Source organism: Gadus morhua, chromosome 14, assembly GCF_902167405.1.
Source record: "Gadus morhua chromosome 14, gadMor3.0, whole genome shotgun sequence".
NCBI lineage: Eukaryota > Metazoa > Chordata > Actinopteri > Gadiformes > Gadidae > Gadus > Gadus morhua.
This window is the reverse complement of record NC_044061.1, coordinates 4,859,891-4,879,890: the sequence shown is the minus strand read 5'-3', so window position 1 is coordinate 4,879,890 and position 20,000 is coordinate 4,859,891. Positions and strand designations below refer to the sequence as shown.

The window sequence follows — 20,000 nt, the reverse complement described above, 5'->3', positions numbered from 1 at the left end:
CCTCCCTCTCGTCCTCCTCCCTCTTCTCCCCCCTCTCCTCCCCCCTTTCCTCTCCTCCTCTCCTCCCCCTCCTCCCCCCTCTCCTCCCCCCTCCCCTCCTCCCCTCTCCTCCTCCCTCTCCTCCCCCCTCTCCTCTCCTCCCCTCACCTCTCCTCCTCTCCTCCCCTCCCCTCCTCCCTCTCCTCCTCCCTCTCCTCCCCCCTCTCCTCTCCTCCCCTCACCTCTCCTACCTCTCCTCCCCTCCCCTCCTCCCTCTCCTCCCCTCTCCTCCTCCCTCTCCTCCCCTCTCCTCCTCCCTCTCCTCCCCCCTCTCCTCTCCTCCCCTCACCTCTCCTCCTCTCCTCCCCTCCCCTCCCCTCCTCCTCTCCTCCCTTCCCCTCCTCCCTCTCCTCCCCTCTCCTCCTCCCCTCCACTCTCCTCCTCCCCCCTCATACCCCTCCTCCCCTCCCCTCCTCCCTCTCCTCCCCCAGTCTAATAAGCCTCACAACGCGCGTCTGGCCGAGGTGCTGAGGAAGGGCCAGCTGTGGACCAGCGTGGTGGTGGTGACCCTGGTGGGGGCCTGGGGCCTGGAGGTGGACAGTCCCGGGGACCTGTTCGTCCGCCTCCGGCTCGGAGACCAGAGGCACAAGAGCAAGGTGCTGGGCAACACGAGGACGAGTAAACACAGCGAGGAAGGGACTGCCACAGAGCGTTCAAAGGGGACGTATCATACCACCGGGTGTGAGTGTGATTAGCCGTTACAAACCGTTTCGAAAATCTGCCGCTTCTGACATCACTAGTGGGCGTGTCCACCTAGATCTGTGCTGGATAGATGAGCAACGTTTACTTCAGTCTACTGGGTAAGCTGGTAGACTGATCTATCCAGCACAGATCTAGCTGGATAGATTTGTGATCTCTTACTTGTGATTTCTTAAGGGGCAGATTTTTGAAACGGCTTGTAAGGCCTGATCACACTCACACCTGGTGGTATGATCGGTCCCCTTTAGGAACGGTTTAGGTTATATGGACTTGATTGATAACGAGGGGATTTGGTGCTGTCTCAGGTTTACTGCTCCATGATAGAAAGTAATAATACAAATAGAGAATAGCAAAAATATTAGCACAAAAATATAAGCACAGAAAATAACAATTGTTTAGCTTGTCTTTTCAACACGACAATCTCGACTGTGTTCACCAATTTGGTGCCTTTTACTGATTTGTTTTTACTTATATTTCGTTTCATTCGGCACATGCTTCTCGTGTTCCAAGGTGGAAAACAGATGCTATGATTAGCGTCGGTACACTACCAAATCATTTGACAGACACATCGACGCATTCTTCCACCTCGTGTTTTTAAACTCCCACAATGCCTTTCTGCAGAACCACTTCAAAGCGGCCAATCCTCAGTGGAGGGAGAGGTTCAGCTTCAACCAGTTTACTGACGCAACGGGGATCCTGGAGGTGGAGCTGTGCACCAAACTGGGAACCCGCAACCATGAGATACTGATAGGGTAGGTCCCCCTCCTGTCCTCCCTCTCACTCCACCTGTCCTCCCTCTCACTCCTCCTGTCCTCCAGCTCACTCCTCACAAGGACACTCCTCAGCTCCTCCCTCTCACTCCTCAGCTCCTCCCTCACACTCCTCAGCTCCTCCCTCTCACTCCTCAGCTCCTCCCTCACAATCCTCAGCTCCTCCCTCACACTCCTCAGCTCCTCCCTCACACTCCTCAGCTCCTCCCTCTCACTCCTCAGCTCCTCCCTCACACTCCTCAGCTCCTCCCTCTCACTCCTCAGCTCCTCCCTCTCACTCCTCACCTCCTCCCTCTGACTCCTCCCTCTCACCCTTCAACTCCTCCCTCTCACTCCTCAGCTCCTCCCTCTCACTCCTCAGCTCCTCCCTCTCACTCCTCCCTCTCACCCTTCAGCTCCTCCCTCTCACTCCTCAGCTCCTCCCTCTCACTCCTCAGCTCCTCCCTCTCACTCCTCAGCTCCTCCCTCTCACTCCTCAGCTCCTCCCTCTCACCCCTCAGCTCCTCCCTCTCACCTCTCAGCTCCTCCCTCTCACTCCTCAGCTCCTCCCTCTCACCTCTCAGCTCCTCCCTCTCACTCCTCAGCTCCTCCCTCACCCCTCAGCTCCTCCCTTTCACCCCTCAACTCCTCCCTCACTCCTCAGCTCCTCCCTCTCACCCCTCAGCTCCTCCCTTTCACCCCTCAGCTCCTCCCTCTCACTCCTCAGCTCCTCCCTCTCACCCCTCAGCTCCTCCCTCTCACCTCTCAGCTCCTCCCTCTCACTCCTCAGCTCCTCCCTCACCCCTCAGCTCCTCCCTTTCACCCCTCAACTCCTCCCTCACTCCTCAGCTCCTCCCTCACTCCACAGCTCCTCCCTCTCACCCCTCAGCTCCTCCCTCTCACCCCTCAGCTCCTCCCTCACCACTCAGCTCCTCCCTCAATCTCATCAGCTCCTCCCTCTCACTCCTCAGCTCCTCCCCCTCACTCCTCAGCTCCTCCCTCTCACTCCTCAGCTCCTCCCTCAATCTCCTCAGCTCCTCCCTCTCACTCCTCAGCTCCTCCCTCTCACTCCTCAGCTCCTCCCTCTCACTCCTCAGCTCCTCCCTCTCACTCCTCACCTCCTCCCTCTCACTCCTCACCTCCTCCCTCTCACTCCTTACCTCCTCCCTCTCACTCCTCACCAGGGGACACTCCCCATTACTCCTCCTCTATCACTCCCTCAGAACAAGAGAACACACACACGCCCAAGGTTATTGTTTTTTGTGTGTCTGTGTGTGTGTTATATGTCTACATGTGTGCGTGTGTGTGTGTGTGTGTGGCTGTACAGGTTTGAGGTGGACATCTCCAGCCTACCCATGAACAAGAACCAGCAGTTCAGAGCGGAGCTGGGCCAGAGCGGCGGCTACATGCTGCTCCTGGTGACCCAGAGCGTGTGCAGCGGCGTGTCCATCTGCGACCTGGCCGCCGCGCCCCTCGCCGCCGGGGAGCAGAGGGAGAACCAGCTGGAGAAATACGTGAGTCCGCCCTCTGTCTCCAGCGGCCGCCGTGGATGTCATCGGTTTGGCGTCAATTCATTTATGCTGAATTAAATTGATTAAAAACACACAGAGGAGTATGTGAATTATTTAGGAGTTGAGAATTCCGACCCTAATCTCAGAATTCTGAGTTTAAATTTAGACTTCTGAGAATTAAATCTGAACTCCAAACAAATAATCTCACGTGGACCTAATCCTCCTCTGTAAAAACAAACGCCTCTCGGCCATAGGGTTAAATAGGATTTAGGTAGATTGTTTGTCGAATAGTTCGAAGGTCAAGACCAGAAATAGAAGTAGGCCTCAGCTTCTTCCCCTTTCAGACGCCTCTACGCTACTACAATATTAATAATGATCATCTGAATAATTCAAAGGAAAACATTTGTGGTATGGCGATGGTGAAGGTGTCCTCAGGGTTTCCTTCAGTCATACTGATGGGGCTCTGGGGGACATAAGACTTACAACGTCTGAGAAACGCTTCTCTACTCCGATCCAGAACCCACGGGGTGTGTTCAAACCACCGCTGTGTGCGTGTTGTATGTTTGTCCACAGAGGCTGGCGAAGTCCTTTGAGAACCTAGGAGACATTGGTTATCTCCAGGTGAAGATCCTCAAGGCCACAGATCTCCTAGCTGCAGATCTCAACGGTACGGAATATATCCTCCACATCATAAACATACTCTTTCTGGACATCAGCCTTCTGAAATCGGTTCTCTGTGCTTTCTTCTCCAGGAAAGAGCGATCCGTTCTGCGTTCTGCAGCTGGGGAACGACCGGCTGCAGACCCACACCATCTACAAGACCCTGAATCCTGAGTGGAATGAAGTCTTCACCTTGTACGTCTGGCCGGGAGCCTTCTGCAGTTGATAAAGTCCCTTCTTTCCACAGTGACTTTTTTAGATGTATATAATTGGCGGGTGGGGGGAAGGCATCTCGCTCTCGGATGCCTGATAGTAGGACTAAGGACATTGGGGTTGGAACCAAGAATGATTTAATCTGAAATACACAACCGTAATAAACAGATTTGGGTCGCTGGTTTCCACGGCATTCTGGAGCAAGATGCCTACAAGTAAACCATTGATTTTCGGGTTCAAACCCAGAAGATTTAAGCACCCTCAACACTAGAGTCAAACACCCTCAACACTGGAGTCAAACACCATCAACACTAGACTATGGTTGCTTGTTGCTCTGCATGTTGATGAAGTAGTTGCTTGCGAGGATGATTATGATGATGTTGACGTTATTGTGATCACGATGAGGATGCTAACCACGGTTACGAGGAGGATAGTCGTGTTGTAACGATGGTGTTCTTGTGTTGTGATTGTTGCGTGGGTGTTGTCAAGGATGTTTACATGTGTTTCTGTTCCTCTTAAGTCCCATCAAGGACGTCCACGAAGTTCTGGAGGTGACTATCTTCGATGAGGACGGAGACAAGGCACCCGACTTCCTGGGGAAAACTGCCATACCCCTCCTGATGGTAGGGCCACCGTTTAGCCAACACTTAGTCCACCTAACATATAGTCCAGCTAAATCATAGTCCAGCTAACATATAGTCCAGCTAACATATAGTCCAGCTAAATCATAGTCCAGCTAAATCTCAGTCCAGTTTACATATAGTCCAGTTTACTCTCAGTCCAGCTAACTCATAGTCCAGCCTACATATAATCCAGCTAATTCTCAGTCCAGCTAACATATAGTCCAGCTAACTCTCAGTCCAGCTAACATATAGTCCAGCTAACTCTCAGTCCAGCTAACATATAGTCCAGCTAACTCTCAGTCCAGCTAACATATAGTCCAGCTAACTCTCAGTCCAGCTAACTCTCAGTCCAGCTAACATATAGTCCAGCTATCACAGTCTAACTAACTCTGTTAAGTCCTTCCAGTTTCTCGAACAGTTTGCTAAACTGGGGAATGATTTTTGTTCTGGAAAGCAACAATGTTTTGTAGTTTCGCTTTCGTAGCATTTCAAGGCAGACATAAGTGTTTCCCTGAAGAGTTCAATAGCTCCTTACTGTCTGTCTGATCACTGGTCTGTCTCTGTCTCTCTGGTGACCTGTCTGTCTGCCTGCAGGCCCCCAACAGGCAGCAGATCACCCTGCCCCTGAAGAAGGAGAACCTGGGCTCCCTCTCCAAGGGGGTCCTCACCCTGGAGCTGGAGCTGCTGTTCAACCCGGTAGGTGGGAGCCCACCTGGTTACCTGTAGTGTAGACTATAACCGTAACCAGATAAAACTTGTTTTTTTTTTAATAGAACACAACCTCTAGGTTTTGGCTGGTAACCTGTAATGTAGAATTATAGTACATCATCAAACCCCAAGGTATTATGGGGTTTTTGAGATTCTGGGAAAAATGACCATCTGGAGAGTTTGGGGGGGGGTGGGATCGGGAGCAGATGGGCGTTTAGCTCATCCCGTGGATTGCTGCTGAACCACATGGAGGGAACACTGAGCTCAGCGGAGATGGAGGAGCTGCTAGCGGCTAAACAGCTAGTAGATTAGCGGTAGCGCAGTGGTAGCGCCGATGCCGCGGGTGTCATCAGTGATATGGCTGACTGTCTGTGTGTCTGTCCCCGGGTTTGTCTGTCTGTGTGTGTCTCTGTCTGTCTGTCTTTGTGTGTCTCTGTCCGAGTGTCTGTCTTTTTGAGTCGCTGTCCGTGTGTGTGTGTGTGTGTCTGTGTGTATGCCTGTCTTCCTTCCTTCCAGCCTGCCTGTCTAACATTCTGCCTGTCTGTCTGTCTGTCTGTCTTTGTGTGTCTCTGTCCGTGTGTCGGTCTCTCTGTCTTTGTGTGTCTCTGCCGTGTGTCTGTCTTTGTGTATCTGTCCGTGTGTCTGTCTCTCTGTCTTTGTGTGTCTCTGCCGTGTGTCTGTCTTTGTGTATCTGTCCGTGTGTCGGTCTCTCCGTCTTTGTGTGTCTCTGTCCGTGTGTCTGTCTGTATGCCTGCCTTCCTTCCTGTCTGTACGTCTGTCTGTCTGTCTTTGTGTGTCTCTGTGTGTGTATGCCTGTCTTCCTCCCTGCCTGCCTGTCTAACCTTCTGTCTGTCTGTCTGCGATGTGACCAGGTCCGGGCGAGCGTGAGGACCTTCTCGCCCAAGGAGACGAGGTTCATCGAGGACAATCCCAAGTTCTCTAAAAAGGTGAGACCACCCAAACGAACAGAGCCTGACCCACAGTTCACTGTAGTAGATCCGTCTCAGAACCTTAACATCGAACCCGCTCTGAGCTTCTGCTTCCAACGCTTCGACGGGTAAACAAACAAACGCTGGGGTCGGGTCAGAGGTCAAAGCCTATGCCCACGCACCAACCAGAATCAGGTTTGCCATGATGACCTCAGGCTGGTCAACTGAATGACCAGATAATCCGTCAACATTTAAACGGAAAGAAACATTCATACATGCTCTGATCCAGGGTGGTTCTCCTTAAGAGGCGGGGGTTATTTATATTCATGATACTCTCCATGTGATGTTGAATAGTTTTTCATGTGTTACCCTCATTTACATTGACATTTACATTTGGGCCATTTAGCGGACACTTTTATCCAAAGTGACCAAAAATAAGTACATTTGTAAGAAGAAGTAGAAACAACAATATATCGCTGTCGGTGCAGTAAGGATGTTTATAGAACCAAGCCAGGCACTATGACCATAGTTGGGTTAAACCATTCCCCGTACACAACAAAGATAGCTAGGATAAGATAGTGATGATGATCATCATTATCATCACCCAGATGATAACTGCTTACCAATCACTGAGACCCATCCATCCAGTTCGTACCAGATAGATCGAGCTGCTAACTGCCTGTGTTGCGCCCGCTCCAGATTCTGGGCCGTAACATCACGCGCGTGCGGACGCTGATCCGGGCGGTGCTGTCCACGGGGCGCTACGTCAAGAGCTGCTTCCAGTGGGAGAGCACCCAGAGGAGCATCACCGCCTTCCTGGTGAGGAGACCGCCCACGCTCTATGTCTCTCTATCGCTCTCTCTCTCTTCCACTCTCTTTCTCTCTCTCTCTCTCTCTCTCTCTCTCTCTCTCTCTCTCTCTCTCTCTCTCTCTCTCTCTCTCTCTCTCTCTCTCTCTCTCTCTCTCTCTCTCTCCCCCCTCCCTGGGTCCCTCTCTCTTCCACTCTCTCTCTCTCTCTCTCTCTCTCTCTCTCTCTCTCTCTCTCTCTCTCTCTCTCTCTCTCTCTGGGTCTATGCCTCTCCCTCACTCTACCTCTTTTTCTCTCTCTCACTCTTTTTCTCTTGCTCGCTCACTCTCTCTCTCAATTAAATTAAATTCAATAAAAGCTTTATTCACATGGGAAGCCAACATTTACATGGCTAAAGAAACTGAAGTCTCTCTCTCTCGATCTCTGAGTCGCTATGTCTCTCTATTTGTGTGTGTGTGTGTGTGTGTTCCTCTTTCTATCTCTCTCTCTCTCTCTCTCTCTCTCTCTCTCTCTCTCTCTCTCTCTCTCTCTCTCTCTCTCTCTCTCTCTCTCTCTCTCTCTCTCTCTCTCTCTCTCTCTCTCTCTCTAATATAATATTGAGAGTTTTTTTACTGTGGTAAAATGTAAAATACATACATAAACACATACATAAACAATACGGTAAACAAGGGTGTGCGGGGGAAGCAGTTGCCGCGGAGACGTCTGTTAGCGGTAGTTTGGCTCCGCTGCGGTAGCGATGCGTGACGCCCTCGATCGTCTCTTCAAAAAACAAACCACGCTGCTGTGATTCTACCATCCCGTATATCCCCCGACAGATATGGTTGTTTCCTCCCATCTGTGTTCGTTGTGTCAGCTCACTGTCCGTCTGTCAGACAGTCTGACAGACTTGAAGGTAAACAGGGGGACTGACAGATAATGGGCAGACACACGGACAGAAAGCTGACACCGATGGGAAGAAAGTAGCCTACCATATCTTTCGGGGGGGGGGGGGGGGTAAACGGGATTGTGCTAGTGTGTTTGAGTCTCATCTGGAGAAAGTGAAGTCCCAACGGAGACGAGTCTATTTTTACTCTCTTTCCCTGACAACTCATTACGCTGTTAACAAGCCGGCAACGCTGAAATCAAAAAATGGTATGACCCGGGAACTCAACGGACGGGCAGACAGCCAGACATCCAGACAAACAGACTATAATCATCTCGATAGGATCAAGGCTATCGATAGCCCCGGGCCCGTCCCACCTGCAGCGGACCCATACATACTAAACAGGGTCACGGAGAGTTCTTGGTTCTGTAATACTGCTGTCCACCAGGTGGCGGTAAAGGTCCTGGTATCGTATACACGGGGGAGAATTTCTTCCAGGAAAGTTTCCTGGAGACATAAAACGGGTCCAGCTGGTTCTGTTGGCGGTGTGTGGTCTGGTACACTCTCTGGTACACTCGGGTACAGTCTGGGAGACACTCACACTCTGGTGCTTACTCTGGTGTACAGTGCACACACTGCTTCTGGTTTATTAGAACCCAGGAAGGTCCAACCGGAACCAGTCCAGCTAGAATTGATTACATTAATCCCAGAACTGAAATAAATTTGTAACCGAAGCATGCATGAAAATAAATATATTTAAATATTGTTATAAGATGATTTGATGATAAGCTGGTCCTATATTGAAAAATACATGATAAAAATGGTAGAAATGTCACAAATAGAATTCATCTTTAATTGACAATATGATATGCATACAAATATGAACAGCAGTGGTGCAAATATGAATAAAAATCCTGTAAATATTAAAGATACATATTTCTCTGTGAAATTAATATTTTGTATTGCTTTGAATTCACACACACAAACACACACACGCACGTACACACACGCACACACGCACACACACAGATTATTTGAGTGTTGTTCTCATCTTGGGAGCCATCTGTGCGGTTTTCACACTCATTTTAAGTAGACATGGTCATATTTAGGACATGATTTTTGGTAGATGTATGAATATCTGACATATGAGTCAACATTTGCAAAACGTAATTCAATATATTTGGTATTATGATCCAGTAGCTGTATAAATATGGTAGGGTCTGTTCATATTTGGTCGAAGTAGTTGCTAGTTAATATTTGCTTGGCGTCCCAATATTGTGAGGGTGTGTTGAGATTGTTGGCGATGTGTTACATGTGGTTGGTTTTGTGTTAATCATATTTGTTTGACATGTTAATATGTGGTAGCTGTGTTAATGTGTTTTAGTGCATTTGGTCGTTGTGTTAATATCGGGTAGCGGTGTTGGTGTGTTTTTGCAGTTGTGTTAACATGAGCTAAGTGTGATAATACGTGTTATCATTTTCAATTGGTCAACACACAAACAGAGCAGGTTAGGCTCCTCCCCCTCAGGTCAGGGTGACATTCCTGCAGCATTAATATCTGCTGTCCCTGTCTCTGTCAGTCTCCCTGTCTCTATGTCTCTCTGTCTCTCGCTGTCTGTCTCTCTTTCTCGCTGTCTCTCTCTCTCTCTCTCTCTCTCTCTCTCTCTCTCTCTCTCTCATTCTCTCTCTCTCTCTGTCTCTGTCTCTGTCTCTGTCTCTGTCTCTGTGTCTCTCTCTCTCTCTCTCTCTCTCTCTCTCTCTCTCTCTCTGTCTCTGTCTCTGTCTCTCTCTGTCTCTGTCTCTGTCTCTCTCTCTCTTTGTCTCTGTCTCTCTCTATCACGCTTTTTCATCCCCTCTCTCGCTCTGTCTCTCGTTTGCTCTTTCTCTGTCCTTGGGTGTAGAATCAGGAGGTGTGTGTGTGTGTGTGTGTGTGTGTGTGTGTGTGTGTGTGTGTGTGTGTGTGTGTGTGTGTGTGTGTGTGTGTGTGTGTGTGTGTGTGTGTGTGTGTGTGTGTGTGTGTGCGTGCGTGCGTGCGTGCGTGTGTGTGTGTGTGTGTGTGTGGGAGGGGGTGGAGGTGTGTGTGTGTTGTGGGACAAGGAAGAGGTGTGTGTGTGTGTGTGTGTGTGTGTGTGTGTGTGTGTGTGTGTGTGTGTGTGTGGGTGTTGTGGGACCAGTAAGAGGTGTGTGTGTGTGTGTGTGTGTGTTGTGGGACCAGAAGCGGGGGGGGGGGGGAGCGGCTCAGGGTCTCGGTATCGGGGGGGCGTGAGCAGGCAGTCGGAGCCTGGCTCCTTCAGAGGGTCTGGGGTCACGAGGTCAATCCCCCATCCAGCCGGCTGCCGCCCCGCACAGCGATAAAAGAAACCTGTGTGTGTGTGTGTGTGTGTGTGTGTGTGTGTGTGTGTGTGTGTGTGTGTGTGTGTGTGTGTGTGTGTGTGTGTGTGTGTGTGTTTGTGTCTGTGTGTCTGTGTGTGTGTGTGTGTGTGTGTTTTCAAGAGTCTGTGAATGTGTTCGGGTGTATGTGTGTGTTTAAAGTGTCATAGAAATAGAGAGAGAGAGAAACAAAGACAAATATATTTTCGTATAATTTTTAATATTATAGATTCTTTCTATACTTTCATGAGCATTTCAACCATATGATTATTAGAGAATATATATGAATACCATTGTGGTATGAAATCTATCAAATAAAAAAGAAGTATCTCAAACTAAATCATTACATTTTGTGGAACAATCCCAACTCTGATATGAAATTGAAAATATAATATCTAACATAATCGATGAGGTATTTCTTTGTAAATGAGGAGCTGGACACTGTATTGATGATGGGCTCCTGAGTGCTGTATGACTTCTAACCCGAGTCACCTTTGACCCTGGCCAGGTGTTTCTTCTGACGGTCTGGAACTTCAACTTCTGCATGCTGCCCTTCTTCTTGGTGCTGCTCTTCTCCTGGAACTACTTCCAGATCTCCTCCGGGCGCGTGGTCCACGACCTGGTGAGTACCTAGAACCCTCTAGAACCGTCTTGAAACCCTCCTCTCCTCTGATACTCACCTCACTCTGCTTCTTCTCCTCTCCCCTATTCTCCCCTCTCTCCTCCTCTCTGCTAATCTCCTCTATGCTCCTCTCCTCTCCCCTTCTTTCCTCTTCCCTCCGCTAATTACTTATTATTGACTCCTCTCCTCGCCTCGCCTCGCCTCTCCTCTCCTCTCCTCTCCTCCCCTCTCCTCTCCTCTCCTCTCCTCTCCTCTCCTCTCCTCTCCTCTCCTCTCGATACGATACGATAGTACTTCATTGTCAGAGCAAGATTGAAATTTGTCTTGCATCCCTGCAGCTCTATTTAGACATCAGGACAGTACATCAAAAACAGGACATCAAGGCAGGACCCACAAATAAATTAAAACGAGATACATTTATCATCACATTACAACAACAGACGATAACGTTTAAGGTCCGTCAGTGTGCATTTGGTCTGGGATTAAGTGCCTGATTCAGTTCTCCTTTAATTAGTACTTCACTGCGTTCCTCCTCTCCTCTCTACTGGTCTCCTTGCTTCTCCTCCTCCTCTCCAGTGTGTGCGCATGTGTGCGTGTGTGTGTGCATGCGTGCGTGTGTGTGGATGCTTTTTAAACTCATCCTCTTGTTTCCAGGACAACATAGACGTGGGAGATGACGATGACGATGAGGTAGATTTTCTACTCTATTATGGACTACGATTACAGTATTAATACAACACTACCATAAATACTATTACGCTACCATGAATATGAATACTACACTACTTCACTACCCATGTTTTGTATTACTCTACCATTTTTACTCAAACTGCACTACGGTTTGTACTAGAAGTAGTCGTAATAAGTACTACATTACAATAAGCACTATTACTACTTTTTACTATTACTACTACTACTACTCTACCATTAGTATGAGTACTACACCTAATCATTAATTTGAATAATACACTTCTATTAGTTGTATTACTACACTACTATTAATACTATTACTACACTACTATAAGTACTAGTTACTACACTACTATTCGTACTATTACTACAATGTTATTAGTACTATTACTTCACTACTATAAGTACTATCCCTCAACTACTATGATGACTCTATTACTTTTAAAGTAATTAAATATTTTTTTAGTTATTTTCCAATGTGATAACAATGAACTTCGCCCCATGTCACATGTCATGCCGTACGGTTTAATCTAATGTTAAACAGTAGGAGGACTGATCTTGAGTGTGGTGGTGGTGTCTGTGTCCTGCAGGAAGCTGAGAAGAAGGGGCTGATGGAGAAGATCCACATGGTGCAGGACACCATCATCACCGTGCAGAACTTCCTGGACGAGATCGCCTGCTTTGGAGAGAGGATCAAGAAGTACGTGGGCATGACGTTGAGGTGGAAGCCGACTTAATGTTTTATGCGTACATCTCATTGGTTTTAGTCTCACCCGTCGTTCACTAACACGCTTCTGTTGGTGCAGCTGCAAGAGGAAGGAGAGGTTTGCTCTCGTAAGATAGGTCCTGAAACATTTCTGTTTGCTTCAGTTTAATTTCATTTTAATTAAAGATGTAGTCTGTTTTTCATTCATTTTCTTACCATTTTATATATAAAAAGTTTGGATTTCTTGTGTCCTTTTTTTAACTCTATTTTAATGATTGTCCTTTGAATATTTGTACATGTTGTGTACAGCACTATCAAAAGCGTCTATTTAAATGCTGCTATTTAATAATCCTCCAGCCTGAAAAGTCTCAATCAGTCTGTTTAACTATATTTATTAATTATCATGTCAGAATTTTGAATCCCACTTTCTACAGTCTTTTGTAGAGGTAGACCTTTGTTTTAAATGTATCATTGCATTTTGTAAATGCAGGCTTTTATTTTGAAACCGAGGCATCTTCAATACATGAACTGTTCTTTCTGCTTCCTCAGTACTTTCAACTGGTCTGTCCCCTTCCTGTCCAACCTGGCGTTCCTGGTCCTCATCATGGTCACCATCATCTGCTACTTCATCCCAATTCGCTACCTAATTCTATTATGGGGTACGTTCCACGTCAGGTTTTAGACACACAAACAGAGTCTTCTGTTGGAACCACTGCATCCGTCCTGACATTTTGTAACTGAAATCAGCCTAAAGACGTCTCGTCCAGCCGAATGTTGTGGTGAATGTGTGACAACGTCGCTGGTTATGTAAGAACAAGGTGATCAACACACAGTGAGTCAGTGTTGAATCGGATCTGATAGAGGAATAGTGTTTGTGTGTGTGTGTGTGTGTGTGTGTGTGTGTGTGTGTGTGTGTGTGTGTGTGTGTGTGTGTGTGTGTGTGTGTGTTGGTGTGTTGGTGTGTGTGTGTGCGTGTAGTTGTGTGTGGAAAAAAAACAAATATAATTTTTCACCCTCAATCTTTCACCCGTGTTTCTGTATCGTAGGACTTCAATAATTCTCTCTATATTTTGCAGTATATCTTTAGCTCTCTCTCTGTCTCTGTCAACATTGTGACACTTGAAGCAGTTGCTTTGCTTATTTATTTTGAGTTGTATGCACACAATGATTCTTGCACTTAATGGGGACCTTTCTTAATCAGTGGAAGTAACTACAGTGAGTCGTATTGGACAAAAGCATCCAAACAAATGTAATGGAATTGAATGTGTCTGCGTATGTGTGAGTGTGAATGTGTGTGTTTTTGTGTAGCATAATTCTTAGGATGTGTGCCTTGTATGTCCTGTTATACGTCATATGTATCGCGTGTGTCTCCGTGTCTGCGTGCGTGTGCGCGTAAGAGTGTGTGTGTGTGTGCGCGTGCGAATCTGTGTCCTCCTGTTTCCGCAAATGTCTGTCATGTGTGTTGTGTATGCAGAACATGCGGTGTGTGTGTGTGTGTGAGGTGTGTGTGTGTGTGTGTGTGTGTGTGTGTGTGTGTGTGTGTGTGTGTGCGACCACAGACATTACCATAATCATGTGTTTGCTGGCTGCCTTCCTGTAACGCTCCCCGCGCTGGATTCTGGTTTAGGCATCAATAAATTCACCAAGAAGCTACGGAAGCCCCACGCCGTCGAAAACAATGAGCTGCTAGACTTCCTGTCCAGGGTGCCTTCAGATGTAGAGAAGGTAAAGTCTCCTCTCCCTCCCCCCCGCCCCGGGATTACCCTCCCAGGAAGCTTCCGATCCCGTCCCAAGCGTCTCTCTGTGTCGGGGGGGGCGGCTGGCTGTGTAATTAGCCCCCGCCTGTATAATTATCCACCTCCGTGTGATCCCTGCTGGGCCCTTTCTCTCCTTTGTTTTTGGTTGCGCTGCCACCTCCATGCAGGCCGTGTGGGTGCTGTTCCCAGGCTGCTCTCACCTGTGGTGGTGCTGGTTATGGTGGTGGTGGTGGTGGAGGCGGTGGTGCCAGTGGTGGTGCCGGTGGTGGTGGCGGTTGTGGTGGGGGTGGTGGTGCAGGTGGAGGCGGTGGTGCCGGTGGTGATGGTGGAGGTGGTGGTGGGCGTGGTGCTGGTTCTGGTGGTGTGGTGGAGTTGGGACTGGGAGTGGGACTGTCCCCAGTTCTGCTTTATTCTAGTGTTGAAGTACAGCTCACTTATCATCTATCTCCTATCTACTATATCCTATCTACTATCTAGTATCTATGAACCTCTATCTACTACTACGAATGTACGATCATCCACCCATGTGGTCGCTCTGCTCTGGCCTTCTCTGTCTTTATCTCTTTTCCTTTCCTCTCCTCCTCTCCTCTTCTCCTTCCCCCTCGTCTCATCCACTTTCTCCTCCTGTTTTGTGTTTGTATGTGTCTGTGTGTACGTGTGTGTGTGTGTTTGTGTGTTTGTGTGTGTGTGTGTGTGTTTGTGTGTGTGTGCGTGTGTGTGTGTGTGTGTGTGTGTGTGTGTGTGTGTGTGTGTACGTGTGTGTGTGTGTGTGTGTGTGTGTGTGTGTGTGTGTGTGTGTGTGTGTGTGTGTGTGTGTGTGTGTACGTGTGTGTGTGTGTGTGTGTGTGTGTGTGTTTGTATGTGTCTGTGTGTACGTGTGTGTGTGTGTGTGTGTGTGTGTGTACGTGTGTGTGTGTATATGTCTGTCTGTCTGTCTGTGTGTGTGTGTGTGTGTGTGTGTCTGTGTCTGTGTCTGTGTGTGTGTGTGTGTGTGTGTGTGTGTGTGTGTGTGTGTGTGTGTGTGTGTGTGTGTGTGTGTGTCTGTGTCTGTGTCTGTGTCTGTGTCTGTGTGTGTGTGTGTGTGTGTGTGTGTGTGTGTGCGCAGGCCCAGTACAGAAGCGTCAGGACCACTGCCAGCCCCCAGCACCACAGCATACTGAAGAAGAAGAAGACATCCTAGCCCCTCCTCTGGAGCTGTTTCTGTTGGGGTGCTGGTTCTGTTGGTGAACCCTCCTTCTGGTCCCCCCCAGGGGTCCAGAGAACCCAGGGCTTTCGGGCTCCTCTGGGAAGGTTCTGAAGCACATGGATGTTTCTGGAGGCAGATTGGTTCTCCCGAACAGACATTGACTTGTGATTATGTTACAGGTTTGGGAGCAGAACATGAGGCCGCTGTATGAATGTACATCTCTATTTTATACAAAAGATTCTTCGGAAAACTCTATTTTGTTATTTTTTAACATTTATGATAGCTTCATGGAACCGATTCTTACAGCACACGAATGCGACCAAAGGAATGTCACTCAACGCCGGAATCCTGTCTGCATCGTGTAACTGGAGTTACCGCGCTGGATATGTTATATACAATACACAAAATGTATATTTTAAGAAAAACATCAAGAATGATTAGGTGTTTTGTTAGTGTAGAAAGTGTTGGATTAGGGGGTTGTAAATTAAGTATTTGTATGTCTCTACACTAGCATCCTTGCAGCCCCACTACATTCTTCTCCTGAGAGACAGAGTTTGATCTTAAGAATGAAATTAGAAGAACTTCTCCGAATGAGAACGACTTACTCAGTCTGATTCTATTCCAGCGACTGTCTCATATGCAAGATGCCCGTCCGCCATGCTTTGTATTCTACCTTCGCGCTAGCAACGTAGCACGAGAGCTTCTGGAGGAACATTATATTTATTCATATCCTTCTTGTGATCACCATTTCTAAAGGCAATAAACAGTTACGATCACACGCTGTTATCGTCCTCATCCGTCAGAACCACTGCTCCCTCTCTTCTCCTGTCTCTATCTCCCTCTGCTCGTACTGCTGTCTCACCACCCTGTCCCTGTCTGTCTGACAACATTACAGCCACGCTCTCTGTCTCTCTGTTGTTTTCTTGGCTTCTCTTGTTCTTTCCCTCAGGCTCTCTGTCCCCTTTTTCTGTCCCCTACCTCCTGCATTCTTCTGCAGCATTGTGGGAGTTGGAGTGTTACCTGGCTCTTCTCTACATGAGTGTTTAATGAAGACTCAAACCTTCCTCAGCCCACTACCCCAATGTGTCAATCAGCCCCCCCCACCTCCCCCTTGGAGGGGACCAGAACCAGCTGTAGTGTGTGTGGAGAAGATGGAGAGGAGAATACTGTGCAGAACCAGTTTGCAGTGGGTTTGTGTGTGTGTGTGTGTGTGTGTGTGTGTGTGTGTGTGTGTGTGTGTGTGTGTGTGTGTGTGTGTGTGTGTGTGTGTGTGTGTGTGTGTGTGTGTGTGCGTGTGTGTGAGAGAGGGGTTCTACCACCTTAGCGGGACCAGAACATTAAACAGAACCAGCTGCAGTGTGTTCTGTGTGAGGAGAACCCGGAGCCCAGATCCCCGGTATCCCAAACCTCCTCCGGGTCTATTAATAACCCGTCGTCAAGGACGTGCAGAGGACATCTCCATTTGACAACCCATATACGGTCCTGCATGAATATGTATAGGGGGAGCCCCGCCCCCCTCAGCCCAATGAATTACCAAGTGAAATCAGGGGTGACGCAGGGAGGCTGAGGAGGTGTCCCTGCATTCTGAACATCCTCCCAAGACTCGTTAGACATCCATATCAAACCCCAAATATTCAGCCTCCAGGGTACTGACTATGGGGGCTGTGTGTGCGTCCCTATGTGTGCGCCTCTGTTTGGGGGTATAGCAGTGGGTGTTTTGGTGTGTGTGGGTGTGTGTGTTTGGATGGGGGGGTTATGTATGTGTGTGTGTGTGTGTGTGTATGTTTGGGAATGTGTTGGTGTGGTGTGTAAGCTCACCGACATACAAATGCAAAGTATGTAAGGCTCTATATTGGATGTGTTCTTTTGAAGCACTTTACTTTTATGAATGATGTATTTGTATGTTCCTTTGGTCGTTTGAGTCCTGTGCCCAACAGACCCTTTGATAAATCAACCCTTTAACACCTGATTAACATGTGGGACATACATCCACAAATGTCGGAACGTCATGCGTCCCATCAATGTTCTTTGTTATGAGGCAGCCTACGCTTCTTCGAGTTGCAAGAGTGTCTATCTTAGATTTTGTTATGTTCTTTTTGAAAGGCCTTTTGAAAGCCAGTTGACCTTCCGGTGGCGTCCCTGTCCAACCCTGATCAGCGGGGGGAAATCAGAACACAAACACAATCCACCACCTCTCCGTGAACGCCGTCGTCCACACGCACACTTTAGCAAGTATCACGACTGCACATGCGTTGCTTAAAGTTTTCAACTGCCCCTCCGTCCTGTTGCCAGGCAACAGCAGACGACGGCCCCAGCAGCAGCGCTGTCGGTTTGTCGCGAAGCTGTTGGTATCGGAAGGAGGGGGGGGGGGAGCGACACACAACACACACAACACACGGTCTGTCTCTCGGAGCGCGCTTGACCTCGCGCCCGACGCCTCGGAGGTAGAAGCAGCCGAGTGCTGGTGAGCGAGGGAGTGGGGGAGCATCTGTCCCTGTTCTCAGGAGGCTGGGCGTCCCGGTCCCTGGCAGAGGAGCGCGGCGGACGTCCAGCCTTGGAGAGGGGAGGCCTGCACGACGGCGAGCCCCATCTGGTGCCCGCCGCCAGTTGGTGAGGAGGCTTGTTCCCTTTTCGGATGTGACCAATCGCAACCTGTCCTCCTCTGGCGGTTGTCATGGCGCCCAGCAGGTGACGTGGGGTGGTGCGTCTGCGTTCTGGGTGCCACCAGGGCCCCCTCGTTCCAGGGCCGCCCCGACCGGAGCGGTTGGTGGAGGGTCGGGTCTTCACGCCAACGTCCAACTCGTTGAGGAAGGGCCAGGGAGAGGGTGGAGGAGGAGGAGGAGGTGGTGGAGGAGGTGGTGGAGGAGAGGAGACTAGGAGGGGTGGAGGAGGAGGTGGTGGAGGAGAGGAGGGTGGAGGAGGAGGAGCTGACCCTGGGAGAGAGTGGAGGAGGAGAAGATGAGCCCGGCGGAGGAGGAAGCGATGGAGGGGATGAGACTGGGAGAGGGTGGAGGAGGAGGAGGAGATGAGCCCGGTCGAGGGTGGAGGAGGAGGAGATGAGCCCGGTGGAGGAGGAAGCGATGGAGGGGATGAGACTGGGAGAGGGTGGAGGAGGAGGAGATGAGCCTGGGAGAGGGTGGAGGAGGAGGAGATGAGCCCGGTGGAGGAGGAAGCGATGGAGGGGATGAGACTGGGAGAGGGTGGAGGAGGAGGAGAAGAGCCCGGTCGAGGGTGGAGGAGGAGGAGATGAGCCCGGGAGAGGGTGGAGTTGGAGGTGAAGGAGGAGATGAGCCTCCTCGATTTGTTCTTGGAGAGAGCTACTTATGGATTACTACGTACTACATCTAGAAGGGTCGGCTTAGCTCAGGAGGTAGAGCAGTTGCCTTGTAACCGTTGCTAGTTCGATCCCCAGCTCCTCCTAGCTGAGTGTTGATGTGTCCTTGAGCAAGACACCAAACCCTAACTGCTCCTGACGAGCTGGCTGTCGCCTTGCATGGTTGACTCTGCCGTCGGTGTGTCAATGTGCGTATTAACCGATGTAAGACGCTTTGCATAAAAGCGTCTGCTAAATGCCCTAATTGTAATTGTAATTGTAATTATATCTACCCTACATAGTACATATACTATGGAGTCTTGTTGAAGCAGACTGTGGCACACAGTGGCCACCAAAGTGGAGACCTTTACAACCAGCGCCGGTCTGCTGGGAGAGGAAGGACTGGAGTCCAGACCGCATAGATCTGGTCTGGACCAGGTCTAACAGATCTGGAGACCCAGCCACTGGTTACAACCCTGTGGTTATGAGTTACTGGGAGGCCACCAGCTCTCATCACTCTCAACCTACTTCTGCAGATGCCTCGCGGCTCCGAGGAGTTTTGTCCCTGATAAAAAACCTGCGTCTTCCACGCTGACGTATATTTAAGTTTACATCCCCGCCACGGTAATTCTTCATCCGTGCAGCGCGCGTACATGAGTACGAGCATGTGTTTTATGACAGGCCGCTAATATTGGAGTGTGGACAACAGCTGGGCGGCCCAGTGTGAGTGTGATAGACAGCCCATTGAAACTCTTGCATATGTAGAGAATACTAATAGGCTCCTATGGGACATGTGGGGCAGCCTCAGTGTGGGACAGTTCTCTCTCTCTCTCTCTCTCTCTCTCTCTCTCTCTCTCTCTCTCTCTCTCTCTCTCTCTCTCTCTCTCTCTCTCTCTCCTGCCGTTCTCTCACTCTCTCCCCCCTCTCTCTTCTCTTCTCTCTCTCCTTTAGCCCCTTCTCCCTCTTCCCCCCCCCCCCCCCCCCCCCCCCTCTCCCCCTCATTCTCTCTCTCTCCCTTTTGCATTTTCTCTCTTTTACTCTCTGGCCTCCTCCCTCTCTCCAATCGGCTCCCTCTCGGTCTCTATCTCTCCCCCTCCCCCGCCCCCTCCCTCTTTCATGTAAAAAAAAAAAAATTGCTTCTAAATTGCCCGGAACATTCCGTTTGTGGGGGATCTCTCAAGGACATCGTGAGAGACTGTAAATCTGCGGCCCGGACACGAGGAGAGACCCAGGACTCATCCTTCCCTTATAGTTGCACACTATCTACACTGCGACCTACAGCCCAGACACATACTTTATATTGCCTGCGTTCATTCTTTCTCAGTACTGATAAAAAAAACGAGAAATGCGGACCTCGAGAAAACACATTCCTCTATGCATGTGACCTCTGACCCCCCCGTGCTTCGGCCCCATCGAACATCATCATCGTCGTGTTGAACTTTATATTAATAAGTACGCCCGATAACAGATACACAAGCAGGACGCAGCAACGTGCTGCTGGGAGTGCGTACAGTGGGTCCGGTCGGCTCACCAGTCTGTCGTCCACACAAAGGGA

At 49.3% G+C, this 20,000-nt stretch overlaps 1 protein-coding gene across 4 annotated transcripts in view; it reads left to right on the top strand.

Annotated features, from left to right (window-relative positions):
* The window catches only part of mctp2b (multiple C2 domains, transmembrane 2b), a 29,474-nt gene extending 13,566 nt beyond the window's left edge, over window positions 1-15,908 (top strand). For 3 of the 4 annotated variants that reach the window (XM_030376664.1, XM_030376662.1, XM_030376660.1), the window contains 15 exons: window positions 471-635; window positions 1,360-1,490; window positions 2,815-3,001; window positions 3,572-3,665; window positions 3,751-3,853; window positions 4,392-4,494; window positions 5,089-5,190; window positions 6,075-6,149; window positions 6,831-6,950; window positions 10,680-10,793; window positions 11,448-11,483; window positions 12,074-12,183; window positions 12,739-12,848; window positions 13,817-13,914; window positions 15,052-15,908. In XM_030376664.1, the coding sequence (XP_030232524.1) occupies window positions 471-635; window positions 1,360-1,490; window positions 2,815-3,001; window positions 3,572-3,665; window positions 3,751-3,853; window positions 4,392-4,494; window positions 5,089-5,190; window positions 6,075-6,149; window positions 6,831-6,950; window positions 10,680-10,793; window positions 11,448-11,483; window positions 12,074-12,183; window positions 12,739-12,848; window positions 13,817-13,914; window positions 15,052-15,126 (1,623 nt within the window). In that variant the 3' untranslated portion in view covers window positions 15,127-15,908. The remainder of the gene's footprint in view (window positions 1-470; window positions 636-1,359; window positions 1,491-2,814; window positions 3,002-3,571; window positions 3,666-3,750; window positions 3,854-4,391; window positions 4,495-5,088; window positions 5,191-6,074; window positions 6,150-6,830; window positions 6,951-10,679; window positions 10,794-11,447; window positions 11,484-12,073; window positions 12,184-12,738; window positions 12,849-13,816; window positions 13,915-15,051) is intronic. The other variant, XM_030376663.1, reaches the window with a different exon arrangement.
* The last annotated feature ends 4,092 nt before the right edge of the window (window positions 15,909-20,000 follow it).